This window comes from Xyrauchen texanus, chromosome 48 (assembly GCF_025860055.1).
Source record: "Xyrauchen texanus isolate HMW12.3.18 chromosome 48, RBS_HiC_50CHRs, whole genome shotgun sequence".
NCBI classification, from domain to species: domain Eukaryota; kingdom Metazoa; phylum Chordata; class Actinopteri; order Cypriniformes; family Catostomidae; genus Xyrauchen; species Xyrauchen texanus.
In genome coordinates, this window is record NC_068323.1 from 176839 (window position 1) to 190571 (window position 13733).

Consider the following 13733-nt stretch of genomic DNA (forward strand, 5'->3'; position numbering starts at 1 on the left):
AAGACAGTTAATAATGTTGTTAACATTAAGGTATGTAACGCTATACAGCTTTTAATGTTAAAATGTATTTATATATGTATACATACAGAGCGTAATCTGGTAAATATTGCAACCAATGAGATTCCAGACGCAGGCCACACCAGCATCCATTCATTATAGTGTCTCTCATTTCATATGTTCCCACTGAGAAACATGAATGTGTTCACGTGATGTTTATTTAATTTATTGTAGTTTAGAAAATCTGCATCTGAAATATCCTCATGTAATATATGTTAATGTTTGGTTGTTTTACAACCATTGAATATCTGTCTAGCACCTGACAATGCTAATAAACTCACATGTTTATCATAACCCACAGTTTTAGTATTAGTACGTGGTCAACTTTAAGCCATTGGTAGGTTAATGTCCCAAAGAGTGAACTTTTGTGTCCCGCAGCAGCCTGACACAGCAACATCCACTTGACCAATATATCTGTTTGTCTGGCCAGTGGAAGACAAGGGGAATGTTATTTGATATGTTTTAGAAAGAGCTCCTCCCAAACCTGAACCAGATGCAGATAGATTCAGCAAACAATAAATGAACAATAAAGCAATGAAGTTTATATAAAAGAGTAGCCATGTTTAATTTAATCAATGCTTTATCAATCAATTCAATGGTTGAATCAAATATGCAGTTCAATGGTGAAAGACGTCAAAAGGATACAGAATTCTTTATAGTATCTAACGATGTGAGAATGTCATACTTAATCATACAAGTTCCTCAGAAAACATCAACTTTGTCTAATAGGCCTAACAACAATGAAGAACATCTGTTTCCTCGGTTTAGCAAGACATGACCCTAGAATACATATCACTCTAAGGTAGTTTGTTATCTAAAAACAACTTTTTATAAGAGAAAACATTCACATTGAGTATACTGTTATATTATTTGTTCTTTATTGGATGTATTTTCTTATTTATCAGAAATCAAGCCACTAAAAAAGAAACTGCGTCTCTTATAAACCCTGTCAGACTTTAACACAAGATATCATAACACTGTGTCCTAACCAGGTACGATGCAACATGTGTCCAGCGACAAGCGGAACTTTGGACCAATGGGATTTCAGTGTGGGTGGAGCTTGTCCTGATGTGTGTCGCAGTCGCGGCTGGTTAGGACAAAAGATTAGTGCTTGTCTTGTTAGGATATGGTGCATGAAATTAAAATGTGAAAAACATAAATCATACATAAGTATATATATCATGATAATAATGCAACATGTCTTTGATTCCTAAAGCTTGTCTGTCCAGAGAGAGAGACTGAGAGAGACAGCTGTTTGTCAGAGTATGTTAAACAGGACAGACTTTATAAATGATCGGAGTCTCCTGTGTCCCACGGCGAGGACGATGGGTGAGAGCGCAATGAAGGTCAAGTTAGCGAAGCGAGCGATGATCAGCAGAAACTCGGTTGAAAATCCACGGTTATAGTTGAAGTAGTTGACAGAGATGACGTTGGCGCCCCAAGATGATATGAAGAGGATATTCAGAGTCAAAATCACCTGAACAAACACAGAGTGAAGTTCTGTTATTACTGGAGTTTGCAAAGTCAAGTACAATTACTATTGCTGATAATGATTTGAACAAACCCCTAACCCAAAGTATCAAACTTTCAGAGTGTAGCTTGTCCCGTGCTGTTATCAGATTTACGATAAAATAACGAAGACTTACAGTACATTGAAGAAGGGTCCTGAACCCTATCTAGAGACCAGACTATCATAGACTTGAGGGTGGACTCTTTTGACTTCGGCCATTAATGGCAACCACCCAGAACACCCTAGGATCGTAGTGATGAGTTTTGCTGGTAAAATCTAGTTGTACCCTTTGTCAGGGCTATTCAATTCCATTGCAGGATTGCCACGTGTTTCCAAACCTTGTTCCTGGAGATCCCTGCAACTCTGGTCATAGAGTCTCTTTCCTAGGTGAAAGTATCCTCCAGGAGTGTTATACTACCCTTACATTCCCAATGTTCCCAGTACAATCCCAGAGGTAAGGATCTCTTTTACTATGTCCAACATGGATTTACTCAGATGTTTCACCCAGGTATAAGACACCTATCTTTGGACCAAATTCTCTTAATGGTCACTTTAGATATACTAACTATTTACCTCTCTTAGCACAACCTCTACTCTGTCCAGTCTCCCGAAGAGGTTCCTAAAGTCATCCCCAGGAGCAGCATTTAGTCCCTGCCTTAGTTTGTTCTGGTCAGTGGATGCCAGTGTAACCTTTAGTTCCAGCCTCAGCCCCTACTGGTGGAGATATGTCAGTGCAGCCTATAGCACTTGTCTTGGTCCCTACTGGTAGACAGAAACTGGCACAACCTCCAGTTCCTGCCCTGGTGCCCATTCGTCAACAGATGCCAGTTCAGCCTTCCCTTTCTGTCTTAACCCATACTGGTGGACAGAGGCCAGTACAGTTTCTACCTTAGCCTGTGCTTCTGACAAAGTCATTGCATTATAAAAGAGGAGTTTATGTAGATATTTAGAAGCAGTGCAGTATCATCAAGGTTTGGTTCAGGAGCTGTGCTTACCTTAGCAGCTCGTCTCTCTGCAGGAATGCGACTGATGACCGGTGCATCCTGGTCCTTTTTGGTGGAGTTCCACATGTTTCTGTGGCTGTACAGTGTCACCAGGGAGCCCAGGTTAGTGAAGGTCATCAGACAGATTGGAATAGCCTCATGGATCACCATGGAGGATGTGGCAAAAGCCAGACCGCTATAGGATGATGGAAAGTTCCAGATGCAGCCCAGCAGTGGTCGAGTGGTGCTGCTCATCAACATCAACGTCTGGAGAGACACAGAAGAGGTCAGAAGTAAAATAAAGGGAATGCAAGTTACATTTACTCTGTTGGTTATGATAGCTCTGACATATACAAACAGACAGACAGACCTCAGTGGAGTTCTCATCCCCGTTCTTGGAGAACATAAATGCTGGTAATGAATACACCAGATTCAGACTCCAGATGAGGAAGAACCCGATAATGAGGGATTTGGGGGGCCCACGGGGGCCGTGCAGATTGATGACAGGTGGGGCAACCCGACGCAGCATTTGAAAATGAAATGCGCTGAGAAAGAACGTTGACCAAACATTTGCAGAGCGCACCCAAACCCAGATGCCCATCATAATATGGCATGAGTCTCTACTGAGGTAAACCTGTAGTGAGGAAAAAAACATGTCAGTAAGCTACATACAGTATATAAAGTCAGTGTGGTGTAAACACACATTACATGGGTGGTTGCCTACTGCTTCAAAAGAGTCCTGAAAAGAGTCCTTCCTTTATGTCCCTATTGTTCAAATCTCTAACCCAAAGTTCGAGCAATACTACATAAAACACACACAGAACACAGAATCCAAAGAAACAGGACCGTCAGGATTGGCTGAATACACAACTGATTTCAGTGATTTGGTTGGACCACTGATAAAAAGATCAACTTAGCAAACATGACATTTCCATGCTGGTACAGGGTTAAGATCTTTCTGGTGATGCGGCAAAGAAAGTCTTGCTGGTCCCATCCTGGGCACTAGCATCCAGAACAGCCAATCTATCCATCATATAACAACCCATACATTCATTTACCCAACCATCCATCCATTTTTATTTTTGTCGTACCTCCACTCCCAAGTCAGACACCATCACAACAGTGTTCCTCACCAACGACACCATCAGGTTGGAGAAAGCCATGTTGACCAGGATCACATCAGAACTGCGGACGACTCCAGGCTCTCGCAGAATACTTTCCCCGACCACTCCGATGACCGTGAAGTTTCCCACATTCCCCAACAGCACCAGTAAGACATAAAGGATGAAGTAAAATGGCGATGAAGCTGCACGCTGAAAGATGGTCATGGATTTTCCTTTAGTTGCCATGTATCCTCTGACAACTCGACAATCGAGTGTTCAAACGGCTTCACGTTCAATCATTAAAAGAGCTTTCTCTCAGAACGTTTTCTGTTACGTCACCATCATAGCACCTCCCTACTCCAGCTCCCCCCAACATCAAGCCCCCTCTATCGCCATAGTTACTAATTATAACCACAAAACCATTCTGATATCGGAGAAGATACCGCAAAAGCACGTGCGCAATTCCCCACGAGGGACAAGGGGACATGTCCCTCCACTTCTTGATTTTACTCTTCAAAATGTTTTTTTTTTTACATGAAACAGAGTTAAATTCAGCCCCAAGCAAGCTGGGTTTAAAAGAACAAAGACAAATCCTGTCCTAAAACATGTTGGAAGGCTATGCAATGATACAAGAGGAATATACTCATGGCCTTACGTCAACAACGCCAAGGGCCTTGGCAGTCAAAACCATCTGTTCATCTGGTGGTGCAACAAGGGAGTCATTCTCGTTTCACCAGTGAATAAAAGGGTATTCTGGGGGTTTTAAGGTAACATAGTAAATCAGGTGTGGTGGTTATTCGGGTATTTACATCTCAATTTGTATCCGTGATATAAGTGCAAATCTGTTACTGTAAGTATGAAAACCTGTTTGTGATTTGATTGTTTGTTCATTGGATGAGCTGCTAAAACAAGGCATGAACAGAACTTTAGAGTAAAAGTACTGTTGGGAAGTCCTGTTTTAAGAAGATAACCCTAACTTGTTTGAAACTAGAATACTCTCTGAAGTAAAATAAATAAACACGATACAGTCCAAGAACGTATTTAAAATGTTTGAATTATCTGACACATAAAGGCCTTTCATTCATATTTTAACAATAAAACAAACAGCAAAATATACAAAAATATCAATATATTGTTTTGGTGAACTTTTGAAATTTCAGCACAGAAAACCCAATATAAATGTGACAAGCCTGAGATATGTGAAAAACACTCGTCTTGAGAACAAAATTCAACTCAATTCAAATCTGCCTATAAGTAAATCAAACAGCTATAAGACAAATAACATGACATAAAAAATGTGCTTTAGAGGACAGAACGACAGTTTGAAATCAACATATAAAAGCACTGCTGAAGAAGCCATCATTTACACAATTACTGAGATGAGCCATTGTGACTGCACCACGTGACCACTGTCAGAGCAGATTCACAGAGATTCCACCAGAGATATGGATTATATGAGCTGAACAGGCATCTTTACACATGAGCAATTAATTAACCCCTCCAGGTTAATTATCTGGGACTCGTTAGCGGTCTAATTCATTAGTAAACCCACAGAGAGAGTTATATCACCAGTCCAAACAAATGCTTCTCTATGCTGACGCAAACTATGTAATTAAAGGCATTTTATATATATATATATATATATTTATATTTGTGACCTGTTTCCACCCGTGTCAGGTTTCCAATGTCTCTTTACTGTATTAGCAAATATTTCTTTATATTTCATTGCACAGAAGCTACTTTAAGCTTTCATTCTGGCTATATTCATGAACTGTACACTGCACATATTTACTATTAGTCTTTCTATTACTGCGTCTTTTATTGTGTTATTCTATAAATAAATAAATCAGACATATTGGCATAATTCATTCAGGAAGTGAACTCTACAAAGACAAGTAAACGTCTCCAATTTGAATCAGTTTATTTCATGTTTTGCTTGTCTCAAAGGGGCAACCATATTTCCAGGATTTTTGTAATGTAAATAACTGATGATTGATAAGTGGATATTTGCCAAAAGAAGTTGTCTTTCTAATAAACATCTTGTCATGACTTTGACTACAAGACAAGATTAATGAGCTGTAAAACTCTTACATTTCAGAAGGCCCAATATATATTAACATGCACTATTGTTTTGCAATCTGATTCTAAAAGACAGACAGAAAATACGGGAAAACCACTTTTCCCAAATGACGACCAATGCTGTGTTCACGTAAACTATGCACTCAGACATGTATTGTGTATACTTCCAAAACATATCTCAATTGGGACACTAACATTTATTTTTCTACACCAAAGCATTCACTGTTTTTCAGCTGATGGAAGTGACATTTTAAATGCGAAAGGCGTTTTGTTGTTCTAATTTTTTGTTTTGTCCAAGCTCAGTTCTAATATTCAACACTTGTATCTCAATCCAAGGGCAGACTGGCCATAGAGAGAATCGGGATGTTTCCCACTGGGCCGACCACGAAACGGGGCCAAAAGTTACACCGGCACCAACACTTACCAACTTTTGTGCCAGCTACACCGGCACCAACACTCAACAACCTTTGTGCCAGCTACACCGGCACCAACACTCAACAACGTTTGGACCAGCTACACCGGCACCAACACTCAACAACTTTTGTGCCAGCTACACCGGCACCAACACTCAACAACTTTTGTGCCAGCTACACCGGCACCAACACTCAACAACGTTTGGACCAGCTACACCGGCACCAACACTCAACAACTTTTGTGCCAGCTACACCGGCACCAACACTCAACAACTTTTGTGCCAGCTACACCAGCACCAACACTCAACAACTTTTGTGCCAGCTACACCAGCACCAACACTCAACAACTTTTGGACCAGCTACACCAGCACCAACACTCAACAACTTTTGGACCAGCTACACCAGCACCAACACTCAACAACTTTTGGACCAGCTACACCAGCACCAACACTCAACAACTTTTGGACCAGCTACACCAGCACCAACACTCAACAACTTTTGTGCCAGCTACACCAGCACCAACACTCAACAACTTTTGGACCAGCTACACCAGCACCAACACTTACCAACTTTTGTGCCAGCTACACCGGCACCAACACTCAACAACCTTTGTGCCAGCTACACCGGCACCAACACTCAACAACGTTTGGACCAGCTACACCGGCACCAACACTCAACAACTTTTGTGCCAGCTACACCGGCACCAACACTCAACAACGTTTGGACCAGCTACACCGGCACCAACACTCAACAACTTTTGTGCCAGCTACACCGGCACCAACACTCAACAACTTTTGTGCCAGCTACACCAGCACCAACACTCAACAACTTTTGTGCCAGCTACACCAGCACCAACACTCAACAACTTTTGGACCAGCTACACCAGCACCAACACTCAACAACTTTTGGACCAGCTACACCGGCACCAACACTCAACAACTTTTGTGCCAGCTACACCGGCACCAACACTCAACAACTTTTGTGCCAGCTACACCGGCACCAACACTCAACAACGCTTGGACCAGCTACACCGGCACCAACACTCAACAAATTTTGTGCCAGCTACACCGGCACCAACACTCAACAACTTTTGTGCCAGCTACACCAGCACCAACACTCAACAACGTTTGGACCAGCTACACCGGCACCAACACTCAACAACTTTTGTGCCAGCTACACCGGCACCAACACTCAACAACTTTTGTGCCAGCTACACCGGCACCAACACTCAACAACTTTTGTGCCAGCTACACCAGCACCAACACTCAACAACTTTTGGACCAGCTACACCAGCACCAACACTCAACAACTTTTGTGCCAGCTACACCAGCACCAACACTCAACAACTTTTGTGCCAGCTACACCAGCACCAACACTCAACAACTTTTGGACCAGCTACACCAGCACCAACACTCAACAACTTTTGTGCCAGCTACACCGGCACCAACACTCAACAACTTTTGTGCCAGCTACACCGGCACCAACACTCAACAACGTTTGGACCAGCTACACCGGCACCAACACTCAACAAATTTTGTGCCAGCTACACCGGCACCAACACTCAACAACTTTTGTGCCAGCTACACCAGCACCAACACTCAACAACGTTTGGACCAGCTACACCAGCACCAACACTCAACAACTTTTGTGCCAGCTACACCGGCACCAACACTCAACAACTTTTGTGCCAGCTACACCGGCACCAACACTCAACAACGTTTGGACCAGCTACACCGGCACCAACACTCAACAACGTTTGGACCAGCTACACCGGCACCAACACTCAACAACTTTTGTGCCAGCTACACCGGCACCAACACTCAACAACTTTTGGACCAGCTACACCGGCACCAACACTCAAGAACTTTTGGACCAGCTAAACCGGCACCAACACTCAACAACTTTTGGACCAGCTACACCAGCACCATCACTCAACAACTTTTGGACCAGCTACACCGGCACCAACACTCAACAACTTTTGGACCAGCTACACCGGCACCATCACTCAACAACTTTTGGGCCAGCTACACCGGCACCAACACTCAACAACTTTTGTGCCAGCTACACCGGCACCAACACTCAACAACTTTTGTGCCAGCTACACCGGCACCAACACTCAACAACTTTTGGACCAGCTACACCGGCACCAACACTCAACAACTTTTGTGCCAGCTACACCGGCACCAACACTCAACAACTTTTGTGCCAGCTACACCGGCACCAACACTCAACAACGTTTGGACCAGCTACACTGGCACCAACACTCAACAACTTTTGTGCCAGCTACACCGGCACCAACACTCAACAACGTTTATGCCAGCTACACCAGCACCAACACTCAACAACGTTTGGACCAGCTACACCGGCACCAACACTCAACAACTTTTTTGCCAGCTACACCGGCACCAACACTCAACAACTTTTGTGCCAGCTACACCGGCACAAACACTCAACAACGTTTGGACCAGCTACACCGGCACCAACACTCAACAACGTTTGTGCCAGCTACACCAGCACCAACACTCAACAACTTTTGGACCAGCTACACCGGCACCATCACTCAACAACTTTTGGGCCAGTGACACCGGCACCAACACTCAACAACTTTTGGACCAGCTACACCGGCACCAACACTCAACAACTTTTGGACCAGCTACACCGGCACCATCACTCAACAACTTTTGGGCCAGTGACACCGGCACCAACACTCAACAACTTTTGGACCAGCGACACCGGCACCAACACTCAACAACGTTTGGACCAGCTACACCGGCACAACACTCAACAACTTTTGGACCAGCTACACCGGCACCAACACTCAAGAACTTTTGGACCAGCTAAACCGACACCAACACTCAACAACGTTTGGACCAGCTACACCGGCACCATCACTCAACAACTTTTGGGCCAGCTACATTAGCACCATCACTCAACAACTTTTGGACCAGTGACACCAGCACCAATACTCAACAAGTTTTGTGCCGGTTTCTTATGTAAAATCCAGGGCCGATTTCCCAGCCCACCCCTGTCTCAAGTAATATACATTTTCACACAGCATGGCATGATGGTAAAGCATTCAACATTTGTAAGGTGTTGTCTTCACTGAAGCTTCGCTAGTTGCCACATTCACCATTCATCAACAGGTGTTTTGTCTGACCAGCATCATGGCCAGGTAACTTCTGCAAAGTAGGACAAGCCGCAAGCACTGAGTGAATGAAATCCAACATTCCAGACTTTGTTATTGGTTGAAGGAGTGCAACATCCGGGTACTCGTAGTAAACTTCTTTTTGTTGCATTGTCAGTGTGTACACACTATTCACACAATGTACATGACAACATGCCATAGAATAGTGCAGAAGAGTTTGAGATGCGGCTACTGTCTGAAATAATGGAGTGTTGGCAACACTTCACTTTATTATATAGATTAGCTACAGAAAAGCTACTTGATTTATAAACTAGCGATACTAACACCTACCACCACTACAAAAAACATTTTTATTAAACTAATAACTTTGCAATTGAAGTAAAATTCTATGTATTTACAAAATTTAACTTAGAGCAGTTTTATGAATTTCTTGTACTACATTCCAGTTTTAATTCTGCTTCAATAAATTCAATTTCAATTACAACCCTGAATTCAATGTATTCTCTGGGAATGAAAGAAGATCTTTTTTTTGGGTTGGTAAATTGAAATGTTCTTCAGATATTAAATTATTTATTTTCTTGATATACAGAACTGTACAAGGTTGATTGTTGTGTACATGTATATATACTGTAGTCTAGACCAACAATTAATGGATGAAAAATAGAAACAACGGGCTGTACAAAATGTCCTTTCTATATCAATGTATAAATCATATTTTTTATATCAATGTCAAATCATGTATATTTGATCCTAATATGTAATCAGTTTTTATTTATAGATACAAGCAATGTTGCTTGGAATGTATATCACCACATGTCTTTACTTTTGATATTGTTACATGCTTAATATTAGAATGGTTACGGTAAATGATTGCAGGTGTGTGCGTATGGGTATTTAGCACTGATGAAGGGGTAAACCCAAAAATGTTTTGCTGATGCACTTGGCACTTCTTGCAATTTTTTTTGCACATTTCTTTACTCTGTTGGGGCTTCTGTGTAAATAAATTGATATAAGATTTAGCCCATTTTTGAATGCAGATTCATCATTCCTTCCGATATCTTTGGATCTATGTTCCTGGATTATGTCTTTGTATACTTGGACTAGTGTTTGCAGCAGTGTTGATTGCCACATTGCTTAAAAACAATCCAGCTGCCAGATTGCATCTTCAATTCGAGTTCAGAAATTGAATTGGACATCAAAAAAATTCAACACTGAACTGGCCACAACGTTCCAAGCAAACCTTCATTCTTGAGTTTATTGAAAATTGCAACTTTATTGAAAATGAAACAAGATATTTGAATGATGCACACATGGAAATACACTGTAGTACAATGTAATAATGTGTCTTTGATATCATCAGAGTATGCGGGACAGGACAGACTTTATGAACGCTCGGAGTCTCCTATGTCCAACGGCGAGGATGATGGGCGACAGCGCGATGAAGGTGATGTTCCCGATGCGTGCCACGATGAGCAGGAACTCCGTTGAAGAGCCGCGGTTATAGTTGAAGTAATTGACAGAGATGATACTGGTGCCCCATGACAATATGAAGAGGATATTGAGAGCCAAGATCACCTGAACAAACACAGAGAGTTAACTTCTGTTATTACCATTAGGGTTAGGGTTAGAGTTAGGGTCAGGGACATTCTTGATTGACTACAATTTCCCTCTAATTTTAAGGGAAGTTGCTGGTGTAGGTTACGGTTGGGGTATTTCCTCTGCTGAAGAGCAGCATGAATGTCCATGCTGGTTTATGCAAATTTGGTGCTGGTCTTAGTAGTTTATCTGGCAAAGAAGGAAAGAACATTAGCACACCATCATCTAAAAAACTAAATATGCAGGTGAGCATCCATGGACTTGTTGACACAGGACCACATCCTACTCAAGGTGATCATGGGTGACCACCAAGTAGGGCTTGTTTATGGATCAGCGTCTTTATTGGTCATTTATTGGTTCCACCAACCAATCAGGTTTTAGGTTTCCAAAAGAGGTCCCCATTCTCTTGCATTGTATGGACCTACGGAGCTGAAATATTCTTCTTAAAATCTTAATTTGTGTTCTGCAGAAGAAAGAAAGTTACACACATCTGGGATGGCATAAGGGTGAGTAAATGATGAGGTGAACTATTACTTTAAGGTTTGTGTTGGGGCTTTGATAACATTCTTATCAGCTTATCTTTTCCCACTTGTCATGGTATGTTTGATAAGAATCTTGTTCCAGGACCAACAAAAGATACTGATGCAAGGACTTGGCAAAATCACAGTTACCGGCTGTGCTCACCTTAGCCGCCCGTCTCTCTGCAGGGATGCGGCTGATGACCGGTGCGTCCTGGCTCTTGTTGCCGGAGTTCCGCGTGTGTCCGTGGCCATACAGTGTCACCAGGGAGCCCAGGTTTGTGATGCTCATTAGGCAGATTGGAAATACCTCATGGATCACCATGGAGGATGTGGCGAAGGTCAGGCCACTGTAGGTTGACGGAAAGTTCCAGATGCAGCCCAGCAGTGGCCGGGTGGTGCTGCTCACCAACATCAATGTCTGGAGAGAGAGATAGGAGAGGTCGAAGGTTAAACAAAGGGGACACAGGTTTAATTTGGTCTGTTGTGTCTGAAAGACCGATAGATAACAGACAGACCTCAGTGGAGTTCTCGTCTCCTTTCTTGGAGAAGATAAACGCTGGAATCGAGTAGATCAGATTGAGACTCCAGATGAGGAAAAACCCGAGTATGAGGGATTTTGGGAGCCCGCGTGGGCCATGAAGGTTGACGATGGGTGGAGCGACCCGACGCAGTGTTTGAAAATGAAACGCACTGAGAAAGAATGTCGACCACACGTTTGCAGATCGGAGCCAAACCCAGACACCCATCATGAAACGACACCAGTCTTTATCAATGAACACCTGTGAGGAAACAGAGAAAGTTATTGACACCAAAGAACGTGTCTTATGTAAATACCCCATCTAAGAAATGTGTCTGATCGGGGTCAGGTGAACATGAAACCTTCAAGACAGTTTAGTTGACAAGTCATTCAGGCAACCTACTGGCAAACTGATTTTAAAAATATGTATTTTTGCAAATCCCTGCCATCCATGATTCAAGAAATCCATCCTACCAACCATCCATCTTTCTGTCATCTAAGCATTCATAAATTATTCATCCATCCTTCAAACATCCATCCATCATTCATCCATTCATCTGGTTTGATGTAGGTCATTCCAACGTACCTCCACTCCCAGGTCAGTAATCACCAGAAGAGTGTTCCTCACCAATGACACCATCAGGTTGGAGAAAGCCATGTTGACCAGGATCACATCAGAACTGCGGACGGCTCCCGGCTCTCGCAGAATACTTTCCCCGACCACTCCGATGAGCGTAGAATTACCGACATTCCCCAACATCACCAGAAAGATGTAGATGATCATGTAGAGCAGTGATGAAGGTGTACGCTGAGCAGCAGTAATGGCTTTACCTTGAGCGGCCATGTTTCACCCAATCACTCATCAGCCGAGTGTTCAGAAACAAGATTTTATCAGGACGTCCTCAGACATTAAAATTGCTTCCTCCCCACTTATCCCTCCTTAACCGTCCCCCCCAACCACCCCCCTTTATTACCATGGTTACCAAATATACATAAGGACAAAGCATCATCAGCTGCATTCAAGTCCTGCAGTCATAGGAGAAAATACCCCGAAATACAGGTGACATTCCACCAGAGATGCGTATATATGTGAGCTGAACATACGTCATCACACCTGAGGGATTAGCTGGAGTGGTTTCGTGTAAGATCGCACACGTGATCCTGACAATTAAAAGAGCTGTTGTGCTAACGAGGACTCGAGTTCGAATCCTGACCGTATTCCCTCTCTCTCTCTCACTTACCTGTCAACTTCTACGGGGCCAACAACTGACCAAATGTTTTTGTACAAGCTGCCAATTAAACATTTAAAATAAAAACATTTATAATGAAAAGAATAAGTAGAAAATGATGTGGTAAAATAAGAAAGACTGCACAGCATGCAATAAACCTAGAACATATAAATGTATAAAGTGGTGTGTGCTTGTGGTGTACCAGAACAATGACACTAACTTTGTCTGAGTGGTATATCAAAGCGAACAACCAATTTAAAGCCATTAAAAGGTGTTAAAAATTAACCCCACCAGGTTCATTAAATTCTGGCTCGTTAGCAGCCTAATTCATTAGTGATCCCACAGAGTGTGTTAAATCCAAACAAATTCTTCACATCTCTAGGGTATTCCACAAAACAGGCTCCGTTTGTGTTCCTCCTTTACACTTTATAATAAGGAGGTAAACAATGTGTAGCTCCAGGCAGATAACAGTTATCAAAATACTCCCATTTCATTTAAACCCTTTTCGGAAGGACATTAGATTTATTGCAGCGTAATGCATAATACTTTATCCAGGTAGTTTCGTTCATTGATATAAAAG

At 42.5% G+C, this 13733-nt stretch overlaps 2 protein-coding genes across 2 annotated transcripts; both read right to left on the bottom strand.

The window, feature by feature from the left end:
• Nucleotides 1-1315: 1315 nt before the first annotated feature.
• LOC127639445 (olfactory receptor class A-like protein 4) lies at nucleotides 1316-3899 on the bottom strand. Its single transcript, XM_052121499.1, has 4 exons — nucleotides 3642-3899; nucleotides 2921-3184; nucleotides 2563-2817; nucleotides 1316-1534 (listed from the first exon to the last, which is right to left on the bottom strand). The coding sequence occupies exons 1-4, from the start codon at nucleotides 3897-3899 to the stop codon at nucleotides 1316-1318; spliced, it is 996 nt and encodes a 331-aa protein (XP_051977459.1).
• Nucleotides 3900-10646: 6747 nt separating this feature from the next.
• LOC127639446 (olfactory receptor class A-like protein 4) lies at nucleotides 10647-12768 on the bottom strand. The gene is made up of 4 exons (XM_052121500.1): nucleotides 12511-12768; nucleotides 11923-12186; nucleotides 11571-11825; nucleotides 10647-10865 (listed from the first exon to the last, which is right to left on the bottom strand). Exons 1-4 carry the CDS (start codon nucleotides 12766-12768, stop codon nucleotides 10647-10649), a joined length of 996 nt encoding a protein of 331 aa, XP_051977460.1.
• Nucleotides 12769-13733: the final 965 nt, after the last annotated feature.